Source organism: Callorhinus ursinus, unplaced genomic scaffold (assembly GCF_003265705.2).
Source record: "Callorhinus ursinus isolate GAN/ISIS: 27379988/994484 unplaced genomic scaffold, GSC_fseal_2.0 scaffold8, whole genome shotgun sequence".
Lineage (NCBI taxonomy): Eukaryota > Metazoa > Chordata > Mammalia > Carnivora > Otariidae > Callorhinus > Callorhinus ursinus.
This window is the reverse complement of record NW_027397070.1, coordinates 496,063-518,904: the sequence shown is the minus strand read 5'-3', so window position 1 is coordinate 518,904 and position 22,842 is coordinate 496,063. Positions and strand designations below refer to the sequence as shown.

Below are 22,842 nucleotides of genomic sequence, written 5' to 3'. Positions count from 1 at the left end.
CAAGCAGGGGGAGTGGGAGAGGGAGATGCAGGCTTCCCGCTGAGCAGAGAGCCTGATGTGGGGTCCGATTCCAGGATGCTGGGATCATGAGCTGAGCTGAAGGCAGATGCTTAATGACTGAGCCACCCAGGTGCCCCCTTAAGTTTTTTTTCTTACCCAATTTTTATTTTACGATCAAAAGCAAAATGTCCACTGGGGATAGCCAATCTGTTATTAAATTAAGCATTAGAGGGGCTCCTGGCTGGCTCAGTCAGAAGAACATGCGACTCTTGATCTCAGGGATATGAGTTCAAGCCCCACGTTGGATGTACAGATTAGTTTTAAAAAAATCTCAAAAAAATAAGAGGTGCCTGGGTGGCTCAGTCGGTTGGGCATCTGGCTCTTGATTTTGGCTCAGGTCATGATCTCAGAGTCCTGGGATCGAGCCGGAGTCAGGCTCCCTGATCAGCGAGTAGTCTGCTTGTTTCCCTCGCCCTCTGCCCTTCCCCCCGCTTATGCTCTCTTTCTCAAATAAACCTTTTTTTAAAAAAAAATATTTTATTTATTTATTTGACACAGAGAGAGAGATAGGGAGAGCGGGAACACAAGCAGGGGGAGTGGGAGAGGGAGAAGCAGGTTTCCCGCGGAGCAGGGAACCCGATGCGGGGCTTGATCCCAGGACCCTGGGATCATGACCTGAGCCGAAGGCAGATGCTTAATGACTGAGCCACCCAGGCGCCCCTAAATAAATAAATCTTAAAAAGTTAAACTGGGGCTCCTGGGTGGCTCAGTCATTAAGCATCTGCCTTCGGCTGCGGTCATGATCCCAGGGTCCTGGGATCAAGCCCCGCATCGGGTTCCCTGCTCCGCGGGAAACCTGCTTCTCCCTCTCCCACTCCCCCTGCTTGTGTTCCCGCTCTCCCTATCTCTCTCTCTGTGTCAAATAAATAAATAAAATATTTTTTTTTAAAAAAAGGTTTATTTGAGAAAGAGAGCATAAGCGGGGGGAAGGGCAGAGGGCGAGGGAAACAAGCAGACTACTCGCTGATCAGGGAGCCTGACTCCGGCTCGATCCCAGGACTCTGAGATCATGACCTGAGCCAAAATCAAGAGCCAGATGCCCAACCGACTGAGCCACCCAGGCACCTCTTATTTTTTTGAGATTTTTTTAAAACTAATCTGTACATCCAACGTGGGGCTTGAACTCATATCCCTGAGATCAAGAGTCGCATGTTCTTCTGACTGAGCCAGCCAGGAGCCCCTCTAATGCTTAATTTAATAACAGATTGGCTATCCCCAGTGGACATTTTGCTTTTGATCGTAAAATAAAAATTGGGTAAGAAAAAAAACTTAAGGGGGCACCTGGGTGGCTCAGTCATTAAGCATCTGCCTTCAGCTCAGCTCATGATCCCAGCATCCTGGAATCGGACCCCACATCAGGCTCTCTGCTCAGCGGGAAGCCTGCATCTCCCTCTCCCACTCCCCCTGCTTGTGTTCCTGCTCTCACTATCTCTCTCTCTGTCAAACAAATAAAATCTTAAAAAAAAAAGAAAAAAAAACTTAAGGAAAAAAACATTTGACTAAAGAACAAGTAAGAAGTACAGTAGTATTTGGTCAGTATTGTGGGTGTTTCAGTAATCCATTATTATGCAACAAACCATCCCAATACTTAGTGTCTTAAACAATAATTATATAGTTGCCTATGATTCCATGAGGTGTCTAGGCAGGTCTCAGATAGGATGTCTTGTCTATGTTCCATGTAGTGAGGGTTGAGCTCACTTGGGCAACTCTGATTTGGGCTGGAGGATCCAAGATGGCTTCATTCACTTTTGGCCCTTCAGCTGAGTGGCTGAATTGTTGGGGCCTCTTTCTTTATTGTCTTGTCCCTCCTGTGGGCCCCTTTCCCTTTCAAGTCTTTCAATCTCTAGGATATCTCTCTTTCTCTCTCTGAGAGAGAGAGAGAATGGGCTCCCATGATGACCCAGGTCTCCAAGAAGGTAAAAGCAGTGCAAGCTGCAAGGCTCTTAAGGCCTAGGCTCTGAAACTCAAAGAATATCACTTCTGCTACATTCTGTTGGCCGAACTAGTCAAAAGTCCTGCTCAGATCCAAGAGGAAAGAAAATAAGCTTTACCTCTTAAAAGGAAGAGTGGCAAAGTCACCCTGCATAAAGGCATATGGGATGGGAAGCACTGTGACTAACTCTAGAAACAATCTACCACAGCAGATATGAAGAAAAGTTAAGAAATGTAGTGCATACAGCACTCATCTGCTCACAACTAGGCTTGCACTCTGTCTTGACTAGAAGAGGTTTGGGTGAGGTTCCTTTCCCTATGCACTGCTCAGGATTGTATGCAGACTGGCTAAGAGTGGGCAGAAAACTGGTCATGAGGAGTCTAGAAAGAATCCCCCTATAAGCAGAGCATGCTGAGTGGCCCTCCTATGCTCCTAAAATTTGCCTGATATACTACTGTAATAATTTACCCAAAGTGAATGTGAAAGCAAAGACTTCTGGAAGCTGCCCTTGATTTGGTTGAGTTTCAGGAATATTTGTGCTACTTCTTTGGCTTCTTCTGTAGGTAAGGGGAGGCAATACAGGCCTTAGATATCTTGAATTCTACCAGAGACTGAATCTCTTCCACTAGAAAATCCTTCCTTTCCTAGACAAAAATGCTTATATTGTTTAGGGGTTTAACCTATGGAATTCCATCTTCAAGATGAATCAACTCCTTTCTTCTACAAGGCTATGTCCAATACTTTTTTCTCCCCCGAGACTATTTAACTTAACTGCTATATGATTTCTATGTATTTTATTTCTATATGTTAAGGATCTTGAAAGAAAGTGATCTTATAACAAGTGAGGGATTCAGATTTGTGAACAATGAACTCTTAACAATTTTTTTAATGGATTTTAGGTTTTGGGTTTTTTTTTTAAGTATTTTATTTATTTATTTATTTATTTGAGAGAGATCACAGAGGGAGAGTGAGAAGGAGAAGCAGACTCCCCACTGGGTAGGGAGACAATGCGGGCTGGGTCCCAGGACCCTGAGACCACAACCCAAGCTGAAGGCAAATGCCAAACTGAGCCACCCAGGCGCCCCTTAACAATTCTATAATATAGGTGTGCCTGGGTGGCTCAGTCAGTTAAGTGTCTGCCTTCAGCTCAGGTCATGATCCCAGGGTCCTGGGATTGAGCCCCAGGTTGTGCTCCCTGCTTACCGGGAAGCCTGCTTCTTTCCCTCCCTCTGCTTATGCTCTCTCTCTCTCTCTGTCAGATAAAAAAAAAAAAATCTGTAATATAGGATTAATGGTATTATCTTACTTCAGGAATGATACATGTGTCTAAACATAGGGGCACACAGGATACATCCCAAAGGAAAGTACAAAAGCATCCCTTGTCCACTTTCTTGGCAGTTGCTAGACCCAGGTCCTTAAAGGAAGCCAAAACCCTTAGGTAGAGCAGTCCCCTTGAGTAGTCTTCCATGATCTCGTATCAGCCAACTTTTCCAAGAGTATTTCAGCTGAGGAAGATAGCATTTTTCCTTTTAGTTAAGTATAATCCTGAGAATTAAATATCCAGAGATACTCATATGAGCCCCTATACATTTCTGTGTCCTCTGCTTGAAGGCTCACATATAAAGTCATGCATCTCAACAAACAAACAAACAAACACACAAAGTTACACATCTCAAAAGATGGTGTAAATTGCCTAGTAAGTATATTAAATTGAGAAAAAAGTTTGGAAATGAATATTTTGATCACTACTAAATCTTTGCTGAATAAATGGATGAAACTGCTACATTCCAATACACATACATCTTTCTTCTCAATAGCCCCCACTTCTCATATTCACCCATTCCTTTCCATTACTCCATAACCAGCTTCTGAGTTAATTAAAGGCCCTATCACCAAACACCGGTTGAAATAAGCTACTAACTTGGGTGCTTTGTGGGCTCTACTGGTAGAGCATGTGACCCTTTAATAGTTGTTTTTCTTTTAAGATTTTATTTATTTATTTGACAGAGAGAGAGATAGAGATCACAAGTAGGCAGGCAAGCAGGCAGGCAGGCAGAGGGAGAGGGAGAAGCAGACTCCCCGCTGAGCACGGAACCCCATGCAGGGCTCTATCTCGGGACACTGGGATTATGACCTGAGCTGAAGGCAGACGCTTAACCGACTGAGCCACCCAGGCACCCCAAGGGGTTTTGGGTTCAAGCCCCACCTTGGGCATAGAGCCTACTTTAAAAAAAAAAAAAAGGCTACTATTTTCCCTGTCTCTAAACTCTTTCCTCCCCATCTCAATCCAACTAGAACACTAGATTAATCTTTAAAGAGCTGCCTATTCCCAAACCCTAAAGTGTTCCCTGCTGTATTCTGAATAAATTCCAACTTCTTTACTAAGGTAACATGTACCCTTTTCCATCTGGCCTCAAATATGGAAACATAAATGACCTCCTAAATTCTCTAATGTAATTCTCTTTGTTTTAGCAAACCAATCTGGATTGGCAGGACATACATCATAATTTCCTAACTCTAGATCTTTTTTTTTTTTTTTATCATGTCCTCAGCCTGGAATTTTCTCCTATAGCTTCATCTGTTGAAGCCATAGCTGTCATTTCAAGCCTGAACCTTTTTATTTTAAGTCGGCTCCACCCCTTGATCCCAGGACCCGGGGCTGGGGAGGCAGATGCTCAACCCACTGAGCCTCCTGGGTGTCCCCAAATAAAATCTTAACAACAACAACAAAAAAGATATCTGTGCACCATCAGTCCTCCTCTTTTTCTTTTTTAAATAAATGTGGTTTTTAAAAAAAATTGAGAGAGGGGCAGGTGGTGGTGGTGGGGGGAGACAGAGAGAGAGGGGAAGGGAGAAGCAGACACCCTGTTGAACAGGGACCCAGCCATGTGGCTAGACACCAGGACTCTGGCATCATGACCTGAACCTAAGGCAGATGCTTAACCAATTGAGCTACCCAGGAGCCCAGTCCTCCTTCTCTTTCAAAGAAGGGCACCTCCAGGCACACACCCATAGACTGTAAACCAACGTAATAGCTGTATCTTTTTTTTTTTTTAAGATTTTATTTATTTGACACAGAGAGAGACAGCGAGAGAAGGAACACAAGCAGGGGGAGAGGGAGAAGCAGGCTTCCCGCAGAGCAGGGATTCCCCAAGCAGGGCTGGATTCCAGGACCCTGGGATCATGACCTGAGCTGAAGGCAGAAGCTTAATGACTAAGCCCACCAGGCGCACCCTAATAGCTGTATCTTTATAAATAAATGCATGAAAACATAAAACGGCAACACCTACAGCGGAAAAGGTATGTTAGTATCTAACTGTCAAAAGGAATTAGTTGTCTTTCATTTTAAAAATCTGTACCACTGGGGCACCTCACTGGCTCAGTCAGTGGAGCATACAACTCTTGATCTCCATGTGGTGAGTTCAAGCCCCATATGGGGTGTAGAAATTACTTAAAAATAAAATCTTTGCAAAATAAATAAAAATCTGTACTACACTTGCTGCTCTATTAGTGCTGTCTTAACACCTTGGGTCAACTCCTTACATTCAACATGGCCGCATGCGCCTCTATAAGCAACATGGCTGTTCTGCCAGGCAGTAATATGGAAACCACAGCTTCACCGCGCCCGGAAGAACGGGGGAGCTCCTATTAAAAATATTTCCGCCATCCTGCCAACACCTAAGGTGGCTCTCATTTGAGCTTCAAAGCGAGCGGGAAACGGAAAATGACTTCCCGGCTAGCGCATTACCCGGAACTCTTTCCGGTTAGCCTGGGGGTGTCCGCGGGAGAATTGGAGATTTCCTGCTGCTGGGGCTGGGAGGTGCTAGTCCACCGCGCCTGATTCGAGACGTGTCCCGGCTGAGAGACTAGGATGTCGGACACGTGGAGTTCTATCCAGGCCCACAAAAAGCAGCTGGACTCGCTGCGAGAGAGGCTGCAGCGGAGGCGGAAGCAGGACTCGGGGCACTTGGGTGAGGCGCGGGGCTGTCCGGGCCGAGGTTTAGCCAGGGAGGGCGGGAGGGAACCCTGGAGAAAAAGACCTCCCAAGTCAGCACCCTTTCCCAAGCGGTCATTTCTTTAATACCTGGTACATCAGTACTCTCCTTTTCACCCTCAGCACACAGACCCTTCGTCCTCCTGTACGTAGTCGTAGTTCCGTTCCACCTCGGGCCTTGGTTCCTCCAGTTCACATTCTCGGGACAGAAGCCTGGTCCCCACCACCCCACCCCACCCTCGTCCGCTTGGCAGACTCCTCTTTAAGTCTGCGCGAACGTTGCCTTTGCTAGGCCTCCTAGCCCCCCAATCCCTTGAAACAGTTAAGCCCCCCCCCTTTTTTTTTTTGCTCCTATGGCGCTTTGTTCTTCCGTTATAGCGACTGCTTTGTAGTGGTCGTTTCTTTGCCACTGTAGCCACCATGAGAGCACGGACCGAACCTTTGTATCCACAGTGACCAGCTCAGGGACCCTTACAGAGTTGCTAAATGAGTAGAAGAAATGGCATTGTCTTAGCCATCTACGTCCCAAGCAGAAACCTGAAAATATTTGTTTTATGTTTTTAAACTTTTTCTCCCCTCCCGTTGCCCTCTGTGTCACAAAACTTGAAGGAACCTCAAATGATTGTCCAGTTTTATCTACCCCTATCCCCAGCACAAGCCCTGGATTATTTAAAACAAATAAGTTATAAAGATCTACAAGGATAGTGAATCCATACCATCCTTGTGGTAGTTCCAATGTTTATTAATATCCTGGAGTCCATCTCTAAATCTTGTCTTGGTACATATCAGGTCCATGTGCTCATGTTCTGGCCCCTGGAACCTAGATGTTCTGTCAGGACTTTGACACCATAATAAACAAACATCTGTTAAGTATTTACAGTGTGCCTAACAAAAAATGGACAAAGATAAGTGACATACTGTCTCTGCTCTCAGGGAGTTTAAAATTTAGGGGGGATAAAGGATTGATGCTTATAAAAAAAATTCAGATGCTTATAAAAAATTCAGAACTATGGTATGATATATGTAAAATGCTGAATGAATGAATCCACAATAAGTATAGACAGGGAAGGGAAAAGTAACAAGAGTTGGCTTTACTTGCAAAGGCAACATGAGTTAGCACTTGTGATTTGATCTTGATGGCTACATAGGACTTAGATAATTAAAGAGAAGTTAAGAGGGCAGGGCAAGTAGAGGAAGAAGAAGTACAAGTCCTATGATCGGAGATTAATTAGTAGTCAATTTTAAGTTCCATTTCACTTTTCCATGGTAATAACCACACTTTGGTATTAACCAGACTTTGTGCCATGTGCAAACCTAACTTAGAGTGTCGATACTTCAGTTTCATGCTAAGCATGTTTAATAATTTTGACAACAAGATTGTATTCTCCCTTGAATGTAAATACTTTTTTTTTTTTGATATAAATATCTCTTGACTTAATCTCTTGACCCACTTAAAATATGGTTAAGATTCCTAGTACATCTGCCTAAAGAATATGGTTAGGACTTATAAAAATATTTTTAAGGTTGTGTTTAAACGTATTGTTGGGCGCCTGGATTGCTTTGCCTCAGGTCATGATCCCTGGGTCCTGGGATCGAGCCCTGCATAGGGCTCCCTGCTCAGCAGGAAGCCTGCTTCTCCCTCTCCCACTCCCCCTGCTTGTGTTCCCTCTCTTGCTGTGTCTCTCTCTGTCAAATAAATAAATAAAATCTTAAAAAAAAAAAATGTATTGTCTTCTGGCCCAGAGCTTTGGCTGGCCCATGTGGTACTGTGGGAGTAGATAGAGATAAAACACAAAATAAACCAGCCTATCACTGTTCTTTCTTTGAATTATTTTGGTTATTCCAAAGAATCTGTTTCTTTGAGCATCAGGATTCTTAGGAAAACATGAGACATACTCTCTTAGTTTATTAATCAAGTTTCCATGTAAGAATAACCAAAGGCTTGCTAATAATTTAGATGATTCCATTCTTTTCCTGCAGGAAATAAAAATTTTCTTACTACCTCTTGATTTTTATAGCATTAGTGAAATCTGATACTTAATTGTTTACTACAAAGCTCAGGGAGAAAAGACATGGATATTAAGTGAACTAAAATGTATCCATATCATTAATGAATGCAAATACCATGGACAAAGAATCACTGGGAGACCTTCCTTAGTTTGGCATTTTTAAAGTACATTTTTTTTTCCAATAGGTTTATGGCCTTCATGGTAGTGATGGTTTCATGGGTGTGTAACCTTATTTCCAAACTCATAAAGTTATATTTGTTAAATATATTAAGCTTTTTACATGTCAGTCATACCTTAAAGTGGCTTGTTTAATTTATTTATTTTCCCTTAAGGTGGTTTAAAAAAAAAGGTGTAGTAGGTGTTATCTATAGGGAGCTTAGGCCTTTTTTTTTTTAAGATTTTATTTATTTATTTATTTATTTATTTGAGAGAGAGAGAGAGAGAGAAACAGTATGAGAAGGGAGAGGGTCAGAGGGAGAAGCAGGCTCCCCGCTGAGCAGGGAGCCCGATGTGGGACTCGATATCAGGACTCCGGGATCACGACCTGAGCCAAAGGCAGTCGCTTAACCAACTGAGCCACCCAGGCGCCCAGGCCTTTTAAAATTTTTATTTAGATATTTTATTATTACTTTTTTAGGTCTTTATTTTTTTTTTAAAGATGTATTTAGAGAGAGAGGGCCTGCCATTGAGTGGGGGGAGAGGCAGAGGGAGAGAATCTTCTAGCAGACTCCCCGCTGAGCATGATCTCATGACCCATAAGATCATGACCTGAGTGAAAACCAAGAGTTGGATGCTTAATCTACTGAGCCACCCTGGTGCCATAGCCATTTTTTAACAAACAAAATAAAGCTCATATTAATGGCAGCAAGATAAGTAAGGTACCTGGCACAAAGTTTAAACATGAATTAAGGGGGAGGGGTAACGGATAATTTATGGCTTACCTAAAATATTAAAAATTTCGGAGCTGCATAACAGAGGACCTGTATCCTGGGTATTGACTTAAAATTTACCCACATCTTCCTTTAGCCCCATTTTCTGTTAACAGTAGCTAATATGATTTACTCCCTTTGGCATACTGTAGGAGTTAAAGATATATAATGAGTTATATTAGTACATAATGTATAAAACAAATAAATATATGAATAATGAGTTATATCAGTATATAATAATGAGTTACATCAGTAGATAACATATAGAACAATTTGTGGGGGGCGCCTGGGTGGCTCAGTCGATAGGCGTCTGCCTTCGGCTCAGGTCATGATCCCAGGGTCCTGGGATCAAGCCCCGCATCGGCTCCCTACTCAGTGGGAAGCCTGCTTCTCCCTCTCCCTCTGCAGCTCCCCCTGCTTGTGCTCGCTCTGTCAAATAAATAAACAAAATAAAAAAAAGAACAATTTGTGGGTGTAATGCCTGAAATCCTAAGTTTAAAGATTTTATTTATTTATTTGAGAGAGAGAGAGCATGTGCGCAGGTGCATGAGAGCAGGTGCATGAGAGCATGGGGGGGAGGGGCAGAGGGAGAGGGAGAAGCAGACTCCCTGCTGAGCAGGGAGACTGAGGTGGGGCTCCATCCCAGGACCCTGGGATCATGACCTGAGCCGAAGGAAGTTGCTTAACTGAGCCACCCAGGCGCCCCCCTGAAATTCTGAAATCCTAATCTTTTTTTTTTTTTAAGATTTTATTTATTTGTCAGAAAGAGAGCGCTCGCGCATGCACAAGCAGGGGGAGAAGCAGGGGGAGAAGCAGGCGGAGGCAGAAGCGGGCTTCCCGCCGAGCAAGGAGCCTGATGCGGGACTCAATCTCAGGAACCTGGGGTCATGACCTGAGCCGAAGGCAGACACTTAACTGACTGAGCCACCCAGGCATCCCTGAAATCCTAATTTTATTTTTTTAAAGATATTTATTTATTTGAGAGAGAGAGACAGATTTAGCGACAGAAATAGCACAAGCAGGAGAGGGAGAAGCAGGCTCTCCACTGAGCAGGGAGCCCAACGTGGGGCTCGATCCCAGGACCCTGAGATCATGGCCTGATCCGAAGGCAGGCGCTTAACCAACTGAGCCCCTAGGCGCCCCTGAAATCCTAATTTTAGAGTACTTGTTTCTTCTGCCTTAAAAATAATACTTATTATTGATTGTGCTTCAGTTGCTTAATGAAATAAGTTTTTGGTTACTTCAAAATATTTTAAAACTTGACTGATTTAAAAAAAAAATCTCAGAGTTTTATCCCAGTGTAAATTGTAATTGGGGTATTTAGCTCAATTAGCTCAAGTTTATTAGACTCCTAGAATCTCTGAATTGCAAGGACTTCAGCAGTCATCATTCAATCCTGTTCAGTGCAGAAATTTTGCCTGTAGTCTTCCAATTAAGCTAAATAATAATTGTCACTTACATTTCTTACATATTTTTAGCTTGGGTCCGTTGCTCTTGAATTCTTTCTTGTCCCGACCTTGAAAGTGCTTCAGGGATCTCCACATATACAGTACCTCTTTGCCAAACAAAACAAGGAACTTGTATCAGTTCATCTGGCAAATGTTCTACTCTTAAGATTTAGCAGAACATAAAGGAATCATAAGCAAAGTGAACAAAGTTCTGTCAGTTATTTTTTTTAAAGATTTTAGTTATTTGACAGAGAGAGAGCGAGCGAGAGAGGGAACACAAGCAGGGGGAGTGGGAGAGGGAGAAGCAGGCTTCCCGCGGAGCAGGGAGCCTGATGTGGGGCTTGATCCCAGGACCCTGGGATCATGACCTGAGCCGAAGGCAGACGCTTAACGACTGAGCCGCCCAGGCGCCCAAGTTCTGTCAGTTATTTAACATTTCCAGCTAGTATGGTATTGTGGAGTCTGTTTTCCAAATAGGGTGTAACTCATTTTCATAAAATGTAACTGTTCCAGCAAGGTGTTTGATATAGTTCAGCTCCATTTTCCTTGGAATTTGTGAGTCCAATTTTACTAAAGTCAATTCCATTAGAGTAAAAATGTTTAAGTAACCAAAATATTTCTAAATGTAAACTAATGACCCACTTATATCTTATAATATTTAACAGAATTCTGGTACAAGTCCAGAGCTAAATATTTCATTTGTATTTTATTTTTTTAAGATTTTATTTGTGAGTGAGAGAGCACAAGCGGGGGGAGGAGCAGAGGAAGAAGCAGACTCCCCACTAAGCAGGGAGCCAGACGAGGGGCTCGATCCCAGGACCCTGGGACCATGACCCGAGCGGAAGGCAGACGCTTAACGATTGAGCCACCCAGGTGCCCTTCTGCAAAGTTTTATAAAATTCTTGTGTTTGAGTGTTAGAGGTCACATTCTAGGGACACCTGGCTGGCTCAGGCAATAGAGCGCACGACTCTTGATTTGGGCTTGTAAGTTTGAGCCCCATGTTGGGTGTAGAGATTACTTAAAAACAAAATCTTTAATAAAGAAAAAGGTCCTAATCCTCAACACTGTCATTTTACATATCCTCTGGTGTCCAGTGGCCTTAATTCTTTAAAATTCAAACTCCATTCCTCAGAAGAGCTGATAGGTTGTTGAAAATATTTCTGGCTTTAAAATTTGGGTTATTATTTAAAATATATTTTTTTAAAGGTTTACTATTGGAGAGAGAGCACGTATGTGCAAACAAGCTGGGGGAGGGGCCTCTTTAGCAGATTCCCCCCTGAGCTTGGAGCCCACCATGGAGCTCAAACTCAGGATCTTGAGATCATGACCTGAGGTGAAATTAAAAGGAGTTGGGATGCTTAACCACCCAGGTGCCCCTAAATTTGGGTTGATTATTTTGGTTGTCATTCGAGTGACTGAAGGGAGGTGGTATGGACATTTAAATCTACCATGCTGCTAATTTCCTTTGAACCACAGCAGGGACTGGAATTAGGAAAATACCTCTTACTCAGTAGAGAAAAGGTAAGTGGTTCTCAGAAAATCCAGGATTATCTTGGCAAAGCAGTGAATGCTTGAGTATGATTGAGGAAAGGTGATCTAGTGCTAAATTTGGTCAGAGAATTCTCTTCATGAAATGAAAATACGTGCTGTGAATGTTGGAGAATTTGACTCCTGAGGAGTGTCTAGACAGACCTACAGTCCTTGTCCTTTATCATTTTCTTCACTTTTCTTCACTCCTAGATCTACGAAATCCAGAGGCAGCACTGTCTCCCACCTTCCGCAGTGACAGCCCAGTGCCTACTGCACCCACTTCTGGTGGCCCTAAGCCCAGCACAGCTTCAGCAGTTCCTGAACTAGCTACAGACCCCGAGTTAGAGAAGAAATTGCTACACCACCTCTCTGATCTGGCCTTAACATTGCCCACTGATGCTGTGTCCATCCGTCTTGCCATCTCCACGGTAATGATCTGATAAGACAGGGTTAGGATATAACACTTACTTTGCTTCAGTTCATGGTCAGTGTCTTATTGCCTTTCCCTCTCCTCCTTCCCTAGCCAGATGCCCCTGCCACTCAAGATGGGGTAGAAAGCCTCCTACAGAAGTTTGCAGCTCAGGAGTTGATTGAGGTAAAACGAGGTCTCTTACAAGATGACGCACATCCCACTCTTGTGACCTATGCTGATCATTCCAAGCTCTCTGCTATGATGGGTGCTGTGGCAGAAAAGAAGGGCCCTGGGGAGGTAACAGGGACTATCACAGGGCAGAAGCGGCGTGCAGAGCAGGACTCAACCACAGTAGCTGCCTTTGCTAGCTCTTTGGCCTCTGGCCTGGCCTCTACAGCATCAGAAGCAGCCAAGGAGCCAACCAAGAAATCAAGGAAACATGCTGCCTCAGATGTTGATCTGGAGATAGAGAGCCTTCTGAACCAGCAGTCTACTAAGGAACAACAGAGTAAGAAGGTAGGGGTAGATGGAAATGCTTTAACACATATACTTTGTTTCTTTGTTTTTTTTAAAGATTTTATTTTTATTTTTTAATTTTTTTATTTTTAGATTTTATTTATTTATTTGACAGAGACACAGCGAGAGAGGGAACACAACCAGGGGGAGAGGGAGAGGGAGAAGCAGGCTTCCTGCTGAGCAGGGAGCCTGATGTGAGGCTCAATCCCAGGACCCTGGGATCATGACCTGAGCTGAAGGCAGACGCTTAACGACTGAGCCACCCAGGTGCCCCTTAAAGATTTTATTTTTAATAATCTCTACACCCATTTTGGGGCTCAGACTTACAACCCCAAGATCAAGAGTTGAATGCTCTACCAACTGAGCCAACCTGGCACTCCTCACATATACACTTTGAATTACAGCTTTGGTTGGGAGGGATTTACCCCTAGGGCAAGGAGCAGTTCTTAGGATTGTGGGTTTAGAATAGTGGTTGTCAACTGGGGATTATTTTTCCCCACTTCCTTCCCCCGGAGAACATTTAGCAATCACATAAAGACACTGTGGTTGTCGCAACACAGGGTCGTGCTACAGGCATCTACTGGGTAGAGGCAAGTGATACTGTTAAGCATCCTACAATCATAGGATAATCTCCACATGATAAAGAACTACTTCCGCCAAATGTCAATAAAGCCAATGTTGAGAAACTCCCGATTTTGAGAATGTTTGTCATTGGAAGAATCATCAGGTAAACGGAAGTGACCCCAAATATAGGAACAGAGGGAGATGAATGGAGATCAATACTGGAAGGTAGTTACCATGGACCATTCATTAATTATGGAAACTGATTACTAAACAATGTGAATTGGCAGTTAACTGTGGTTCTCAATATAAATAATGGACTCACATGAATTCTTACCCATTTGCTACTTCTACATGTGTAAATATGGACAAGTTAAATTTAACTTCTCTTGAGCCTTGGTCTTCTCATCTGTAAGGTGAGGATAACAAGAGTACCCTCCCTTACAGAACTGTTGCATAGACTCAGCTGAACAGTGAAGTGCTTAGTACTTACTGTGTCTTGATTATGTAAATATAAGTGGTTTTGGTGGGAAGGATTGCTTTCCTGGGGAGGAGAGGTTAACTTAATGCTCAGCAGTAGGAACCAGGCTTCAGATATTTTAATTCCATCCCAAATGCAGATCTGTAAGAAAGTACTGAACCCATGACAAATCTTCTAGAACTCCCAATTTTCCCGTATTAGGTTAGCTCATTCACCTCTTAGAACAGGACATTATCAAGTAGAATTTAGGGAGGTGGTTTAGGGCTCATTTTATCTGCAAACCCTTTTAAGTCTAAGGCTTCTTTTGTCACAGGTCAGTCAGGAGATCCTAGAGCTATTAAATACAACAACAGCCAAGGAACAGTCCATTGTTGAAAAGTTTCGCTCACGAGGTCGGGCCCAAGTCCAAGAGTTCTGTGACTATGGAACCAAGGAGGAGTGCATGAAAGCCAGTGATGCTGACCGGCCCTGCCGCAAGCTGCATTTCAGGTGTCTTGGGGGGGAGAGAAGTGGGGTGGGGCTCCCAGAAGCACTCATTCATTTTCAGCACATTTTTCCAGTCACTGGGGTTCTGTCTTTGATCCTGTCATTAAATGGTTTTAATGATTTGTCTTAGACCTCCAGATTCTGAAGGTGTACTTTCAGAAGTAGCGTTCTGTGGGATAGAATACAGACTGCACTCCCAAACAGATGTGAGATTTTTTTAAATAATGTCCCATTCTTGCATTAGCAAGGCATCTCTGTCTCTGAGGCCCAGTAAAAGTTAAAATTCTCTGGAAGGATGATCTTAGAAATAGGAACTTGGGCTCTAAGGCCATTGTTTTATTCAGCTCTAACCAGCAAGCCCTTTTTCCTGTCCTAAGAAAGTTGTCTTTGCTCAGAGAGGAATTAAATTCTTCTTTAGTGTGCATTATGGATTTCCATGTTACCTGCTTCCTTTCTCTGCAAACTCTTGGAGGAAGCTCTAAAGATAAAATTAGGAGAGGGTAATAAAGGACAAAATTTTGAAATAGTTTGGAACTTGAACTATGGGATCTAACTATGGAACACCATCTTGATTCTCATTCTCCCTTTTTATCTTCCCAGACGAATCATCAATAAACACACTGATGAGTCATTAGGTGACTGCTCTTTCCTTAACACATGTTTCCACATGGATACCTGCAAATATGTTCACTATGAAATTGATGCTTGCATGGATTCTGAGGCTCCTGGGAGCAAAGACCATACACCTAGCCAAGAGCTTGCTCTTACACAGAGCGTTGGAGGTGACTCCAGTGCAGATCGACTCTTCCCTCCTCAGGTACCTGTCCACTCAGAAAACTTACTTCAATTTATGTACTTATATCTGAGTAGGGCAGCCATACATGTAGGAAAGCAGGCATAATCAGCAATCTATCTTACTGATTGGGAATGGTGTGGGATATACATATTTATAATGGAATAGGAAAATCAAATGGAAAAGAGGGACTGGGGCCATGAATCTGAGAGTGAAGGAAGGAAAGATGACCAAATACCACCTCATGCAGTGGATCTGTTGTGATATCCGCTACCTGGACGTCAGTATCTTGGGCAAGTTTGCAGTTGTGATGGCTGACCCACCCTGGGATATTCACATGGAGCTGCCCTATGGGACGCTGACAGATGATGAGATGCGCAGGCTCAACATACCAGTACTGCAGGATGATGGCTTTCTCTTCCTCTGGGTCACAGGCAGGTAATGCAGTTCAAAGATATGTAGGTATGGGCAGATAGTACAGAGTGAGTACTGGGTGGGAATAAAATCCTGGGTTTTCCTAGCCCTGCTATTAACTGTATGACTATATGTCAGCCTTTTTTGCTACTGAGACCTAATGCCTGTATATAACACAAATGATACCTGAATTATATTTAACTTTACATCTGTTCCTTATGAAAGGTAAGGCCATTGAGAATAGATACTGTTTTATGTTTTCATTCTTAGATCCATCCTGTTGCCCTAACGGCGTCTTGCATGTAAATGTTCACTGAATGTCTACTGAAAACATTTCGGTATCTTGAAGGGATAAAAAATACAGACATGAAAGCAGCTGTTTAACCCTTTTCTTTTTAGGGCCATGGAATTGGGCAGAGAATGTCTGAACCTCTGGGGGTAAGTAGTGATCATTGTGTTGCTTTCTATTGAAGGAAATAGAAATGTAATTGCTGTAGTTGAGATGTGTTCTCTTCTCCCAGAGTATTCCCTATGAGTCCTTTTCCTCTGTAGAGTAGATGGTACTACCCCTCAACTGTGAAAGCCTGATTAAAGCTCTAGTTCTCTTCCTTATGTCCCACAGTTATGAACGGGTAGATGAAATTATCTGGGTGAAGACAAATCAACTGCAGCGCATTATTCGGACAGGCCGTACAGGTCACTGGTTGAACCACGGGAAGGAACACTGCTTGGTGAGCAACACTGGGGCCCAGTTCAGTAGGTGAAGCAGAAAGAGGAATTGTTGGACTTACTGAGAAAAAGTTCAAATGCTGGGGGTTCCATAAGGTAATCTGTTCTCTGTGCTGAGCAGGTTGGTGTCAAAGGAAATCCCCAAGGCTTCAACCAGGGTCTGGATTGCGATGTGATCGTAGCTGAGGTATGTGCTTCCCCAGGCATCCAAACCTTCCACATTAATCAAGTCAGGTGTGTTCCAGGTTCTCTCATTTGATCATAAATATAAATGGAAAGGGCTAGACTTGCAATCTTTGGTAACATAAAAGTAACTACAGCCTTGCTTTCCTAGGTTCGTTCTACCAGTCATAAACCAGATGAAATCTATGGCATGATTGAGAGACTATCCCCTGGCACTCGCAAGATTGAGTTATTTGGAAGACCACACAATGTGCAGCCCAACTGGTAAGGCAAACATAGTAGCCCTCCTGTTTATGGTCAAGGATGGCTGTTGGTAGAGATTTACCTCATATTTCAGTAGTTTAAAAATGGGCTTCAGAGGATTCATAAGCCACCCAAGCTTGTATTTAAACTATTTTATGGGGCTCTGCAACATTCACTGGAGACCCAACAGGTTTTAAGACCCAAATAACTGCTCTCTAAAGGGTCTCTACTGAAGATTTTCCTCAGTTATTCTATGGGATGTATTGAATCTGCCCCCTGGTGGTTAAGAATCCATTTAATCTGTCAACAGTTTCAGTATCTTTCATTCTCTTAGTAGAGCTTTGGAAGACATGTTGCTAGCATTTTATTTATCCAAAGAATAATCATTGGCAGCAACTTTGTGAAGTACGCCTGGTTAGCTGTCTGTTACTAACCCTTAAGTAATACAGATCCAGCCTATTTTAACACCAAAATCTGTGCCCAGTTCCTAACCAGTCATACTACCAAATACTATTCTAATATTAAGGTCTTCTTAAAAGAATTGGCATGAATATTAGATGAGATGACAGGCAGCCTTAATAAAAGGTAAGCATCTTTTAACAATATTAAGCCTTTTAATTCCAGGATTTTTTGGTTTGCCTCTTCTTTATCTTTACTTCAGGATCACCCTTGGAAACCAACTGGATGGGATCCACCTACTAGACCCAGATGTGGTTGCCCGGTTCAAGCAAAGGTATCCAGATGGTATCATCTCTAAACCTAAAAATCTGTAGAAGCACTTCCTTACAGAGCTAAGCACCTACAGCCATGGCTCTGTAGGCTGCACCTGAAGAGTAATATTTGTACAATAGTTTTTCTTCCTTATTTAAATAAAAGTTTGTATTGTGGTTGGGATTTCAAGGTCAAAATCTGGCTCTGCCACTTGACAGTGTGTAATCTCGTGCACCTTATCTCTCAGCAGGATTTCTTATATGTAAGCTGGGAATATGCTACCTACCTCACTGGGTTGTTGTAAGGTTCAAACTAAATGAGTGCATGGAAAGAATTAAAATGTTGATTATACTATATAGGATCAAAGTGATTAGCAGTTAGTACTACGTGAACGTCGTAATCAAGAAGGGGGTTCTCTGGGACAGCTATTTCTCAAGGTAAGATTTGATTTCACTTAAGGTTATCATCATTAGGGCTAACATGCTCTAAATATTTGTTTACCCTTTCACAACTATGTGGCTTTGCTTGTCTTTTCTTCTTTTTTTAGCTTATTTCCAAGAAAAATGAGATAAGCACATCTTAGATTAAATTTAAATGAAACCCTAGGGTGTACAGAGAATTAGCCTATATATTATGTAAGTGAAAACACCTCTAGCCTATCTTTTAAAAGATATTTCATTAAACACAAGTGAACACAACTTCTTTAGACTTTGGTAAAACCTTATATTAAGGATATAGACTTCTGTCTTTTACACTCATAAACTGTGGTAAGTGCAAGAGGGAGGATCAAGGATTACAGAAATAACATTATTTGTAAAGAAATAAATAAGGAACTCCCAGGTGACAGTATTTTCCCTATAGCCCAAGGTGCCTGCTCTGTTGAAAACTTTTGTTCTCAAAGCAATGTATAGGTGTGACAGCAATCGTTCCTGTTTAAGAGATAACCTTTAATGCAACTTTTTATCCCCTTTAAAATGGATGCACACAGTGTTTTAGCCTAGGCTCAAAGCTGAGTATTCTCCCATCATTTTAATAATTGTTTAGGCATGTCCTATGACAATTATACCGAGTTTCCTCAAACAACCCCCCACCATCACCACCCCTATGTTCTGCTTGTTCATATTCCCTTTACCCTTTTCTCTGCTATTTTATCACTGGTATCTCTGCTTGTACTTGAAAGTAAAAAGCAATTCCAGATTACAGCCAACTCAATGGCCTTGCTCCATAGTATGGCCCCTGATGAAGAGATAGAAAAGGGGAGAAGCACGAAGGAACATCATGGGTTGAGATCAGGCAGAAGCCTGAAGCCCAACTTGTTTTTTAAAAAGAGGCTCTTAGACATGTTCCCAGCAGGTAAGTCTTCACTGGCTTGGAGAACAGGAAGGACTACTTCACAAACACCACAGTGTTTGAATTTCTAGAGGCCACCCAGGCCAAGAAGACATCCCTGAGAGAGAAGAGATACACATAAACTTAGAATTACAGCCTAGATACAGCCTTTTTGAACTCTGTCTTAAATAGTTTCATTAAGATGAAATGATATCAACATATAAATATAAGGGCAGTGAGCCTTAATTAAGTTTAGACAATCCCGATTTGCTGAAGCAGATTTGACTTAGGAAAATACCAATACTTTCATAGATAGAGGTAAATCCCAGGAAGATTGGGGAGATGGGCAAAATCTTCAGAACTTCTCTCGCCCCTACCACCCACCCCTTCTGCCACACTTAGCACCTTCTTCTTACGCTACTTACCACTTAGCATAATGGTCGTTCTCAAATTTTAATTCCCCGGGTAGCTGGATTTGCAGTAAGGAGAGAAGCTAAGCTAATATCCATAGTCACTAACAGCTTAAGGTGTTATAATTTTTTAGACCATATGTAACTGAATGTTAAAGAGCACATGTAACTGAATATAATATAACCAAAATGCAAAAACTGCTAATTACATCATCTTTGTCTATGTGGGAAATGTAAGCTCTTTTTAAGCAGGGGAAGCTTTTCTAGTAGCCTCTATAATTAGACATACATATAGCAATCTAGTCTACCTCAGGTCAGGTGATACTGACTATATGCTCAGGGTTACCCTGTTTTCCAACAGTTAACTTAGCAATATCTGAATTGTAAGAAGGGAAACTATAAGCTCACCTGCAGTGCTTCACCACACATTCATTGCTGCAGTACTCATTGTCCCAGTCCTTACTCACAACAGGAGGGTTCTCACAACCGGATCTCACACATCGAGGCTGGGGTGAGAGTGTCACGGGAGACCCACTCACCAGTTCAACATCCATTTGAGAAGGAGACTCAACCTATGAGAGGAAGAGAGCACAAAAGACGAATTAGATTGCTACTTACTTAACTAGCCAGCTAGTCAAATTAACTCCAGGAACCAATGGAGCTGCCCCCATATGGGGACAGAGTTGTTTTTTTTTTTTTTAACTATTTTATTTTTTTAATTTTTTTTTTTTTACTTACTTACTTGACAGAGAGAGACACAGCGAGAGAGGGAACACAAGCAGGGGGAGTGGGAGAGAAGCAGACCTCCCGCAGAGCAGAGAGCCCGATGTGGGGCTCGATCCCAGGACCCTGGGATCATGACCTGAGCCGAAGGCAGAGACTTAACGACTGAGCCACCCAGGCGCCCTGGGGGCAGAGTTCTAAAAGAGTTCTTGGTCTTCCCCTCTCTAAGCATCCTGAGACTGACATGAAGATTCTTCCAATTGGTAGAATGCTGGCTAGTACTCTTTATCTATCACTGACTTCATTCCACACTTGACTATTACTCCTCTGAAAATCTCTACAAAGTACAGTGTGAATAGAGGCTGGCTTATGCCATTAGAAAAAGGGAAAGACCTCAGAGATTCATAGTTTCCTGCTGATGGGGGGTTATTTTTCTTTAAATGATTGCTTCATTAATTGTGGACCTGGAGTCTCAAAACATATTTTAAATGAATGTTGGTGATGTACAAATTAGGGTAATTGGCATCTATTTATGTCTCTTTGGAAAGACTCAATGATATGAACCATTTTTTTTCAAGCTATCCATCCCCCACTTAAAACACATCAAGCCAAGCAGCAGAGATGTAGGAGAAATTCCATCTCCAAAGTTTAGGGTCCTTGGATAGATACCTCTGAAAAATAACTCCATGCTTAGGCTTTATCCTCTTTCGTAGAACTGCAGTATGACTTTTGCTTAGTTAAGGGGTGGTCTGGGACAGAACACCCTCCTAAATGTTTCTTACCAAGAACAATAGATTATTATGGGTAGGACAAGTCACAGTGGCAGGGAACTCCCTACAGGAACTCCTGGTTGCCAGACATTAAATGCTAGTAGCAACCTCCACTTTTATTGGGTCAACCAAAATAATTCTACCTTTCCACTGGTCTGGAGAAAGACTTGAAAACAGGCTCACCTCAGGAACTACATCTGTGATCATCTCACAGATTGTCTCAGGAGAGGTTTCCTCCACTGTGTGGGCCTCGGGGCTGTTGTTCACAGGCCGCTCAGGACTACTTTCCACAGCTGGTGGGACTAAAGGCGTCTGCATTTTCAGAGTGGGTGGAGGCACAATCTTGATCTGCAGAGGTGGTGGCTGTTGCTGTAAATTGATTCGAACTTTCTGAGGTGGAGGCTGTTGCATGGCCTGCAGTGGGGGAGGCTGCTGCAGAATGGTCACTTGCTGCTGAGTGGGGGGCTGAGGCATCTGTTGCAGTGGAGGGGGTTGTAGTCGGGGTGGAGGCAGTTGCATAGAAGCAGCAGCTGCTGCTGCTGCCTGCAACACTGAGCGAGTGACAATTTGGGCTTGTTGACTGGGCTGGATAGTGGCTGTACTGGTTTGGCCTAGTTGGATCCCCCGGGAGGTCACCACTGTGGCTGGGATAACGGTAACCATCCCTCCTTGAGACATAGTAATAGAAGAGGGCAACATCTGTTTGGTAATAATCAACTTGGTGATATTGGGCTGACCCCCAGCCCCAGAAGATGCCTGGTTTGCCACATAGGAGGAAAGAGTGGAGTTAACAACAATGGAAGGGGACAAGGCAGGGGGTTCTGTTGAGGCTGGTGCTGGAGATGCTGGGTCAACAGTAGCCATAGGAGGTGGAGAAGGAGTCTGTGATGGTGGCACTGGATCCAATTCTACTGTTTCCACAGTGGCCTAAAAGACCCAAAAAAAAGGAAAGTAAGTTAAGTCATTGGGAAATTTACTCTCTTCCCCAGAACATATTCACTCTAATCACCTCCCAAGAAAAGATACATCACAGAGTGGAAGAAAGAAAAGAGCTGTGAAAGTAAATAATGGAGATAAACTCAGAAAGACAGACTGTGGCAAGGTTTATGATGGAAACAATAGGAAACCTGTTATATACTTTTAAGCTTTTAATACAACATAGTATTAACAGGTCCTACAGGTTTTTGGTGGTATTTACTTATTTTAACTGCTAATAAACAGCTCCAAAAATCTTTTTATTAAGTAACCCTCTCACCTGACACTCTTGATTGTCTTTATATGCAGCCAGAGCCTTCAGATACTCTTTCTTGGCAGCTTCAGTTTTCCTCTTGTACACCTACGGGAAAGGCAGAGACTGTTTATAAAGTCCCCATACTCCTAGAAAAGACTAATAATTCTGTATTATTTATCAACGAATGACAATTCATCTCAGTTAAATATTGACAACTCTTTTTAAATTGTTAAATATTGACAACTAAATATATTTCTGGCTAGTAATCAAGATAGCCTCCATGGCAGACTTCCCAGTGACCATGCATCTGAAAGTCAGCCAATCAGCAAGTCTTGCCAGGACAACTACACTTCTATAGCTAACACCAACTCATGCCCACTTTTATAACCAAAAAAAAAAGAGAAAATCCAGATCCAAACATTGTATAAGATTAATAGTCTGCTTAGCCTGGGATGTGTCTAATGGGTATATTGTCCCTTAAGGACTGTGGCAAGTTATTTGAAATGATGGCCACGAGAATTCCTCCCATCTTGCATACTTTTTCTTCCATCAAGGGCTGAAACTTATTTCCCCTTCCTTTGAATCTGGGATAGCTCTATGAATTGCTTTGACCAGGCAATTCTGGCTGAAGTGACAGAGAGACCTTGCACTAAGTCAGCTATACTACAAGGAAGCCAGTCTAGCCTTTTGATGGAGAGGCCATGTCAATGAGCAGGAATCTAAGCCAAGTAGCACCAAATGTCAGACACGAGAGCAAGGTCACTTTGGCCAGCCATACCAGCTATCATTTGACAAACCACAAGAATAAGCCCAGGCAAGAACATCAGAAAAACCATCTAACCAATTCACATTATCATGAGAAATAATAAACTGCCACTATTTTTAAAGCTATTAAATTTGCAGGGTGCCTGGGTGGCTTAGTTGTTAAGTGTCTACCTTCAGCTCA

The 22,842-nt window shown here is 42.7% G+C and overlaps 2 protein-coding genes across 2 annotated transcripts in view; one reads left to right on the top strand and one right to left on the bottom strand.

Moving 5' to 3' along the window:
- Window positions 1-5,712: 5,712 nt before the first annotated feature.
- On the top strand, window positions 5,713-17,616 carry METTL3 (methyltransferase 3, N6-adenosine-methyltransferase complex catalytic subunit). The gene is made up of 11 exons (XM_025870379.2): window positions 5,713-5,964; window positions 12,115-12,332; window positions 12,428-12,832; window positions 14,188-14,363; window positions 14,961-15,177; window positions 15,404-15,591; window positions 15,967-16,005; window positions 16,190-16,298; window positions 16,418-16,483; window positions 16,631-16,743; window positions 17,384-17,616. Exons 1-11 carry the CDS (start codon window positions 5,865-5,867, stop codon window positions 17,493-17,495), a joined length of 1,743 nt encoding a protein of 580 aa, XP_025726164.1. The 5' UTR covers window positions 5,713-5,864; the 3' UTR covers window positions 17,496-17,616.
- A 525-nt stretch (window positions 17,617-18,141) lies between these two features.
- Window positions 18,142-22,842, bottom strand: part of TOX4 (TOX high mobility group box family member 4) — a 14,317-nt gene continuing 9,616 nt past the window's right edge. The window contains exons 6-9 of the mRNA XM_025870378.2: window positions 21,921-22,001; window positions 20,849-21,592; window positions 19,581-19,744; window positions 18,142-18,880 (exon numbers count right to left, since the gene is read on the bottom strand). Of these exons, the coding sequence (XP_025726163.2) occupies window positions 18,820-18,880; window positions 19,581-19,744; window positions 20,849-21,592; window positions 21,921-22,001 (1,050 nt within the window). The 3' untranslated portion in view covers window positions 18,142-18,819. The remainder of the gene's footprint in view (window positions 18,881-19,580; window positions 19,745-20,848; window positions 21,593-21,920; window positions 22,002-22,842) is intronic.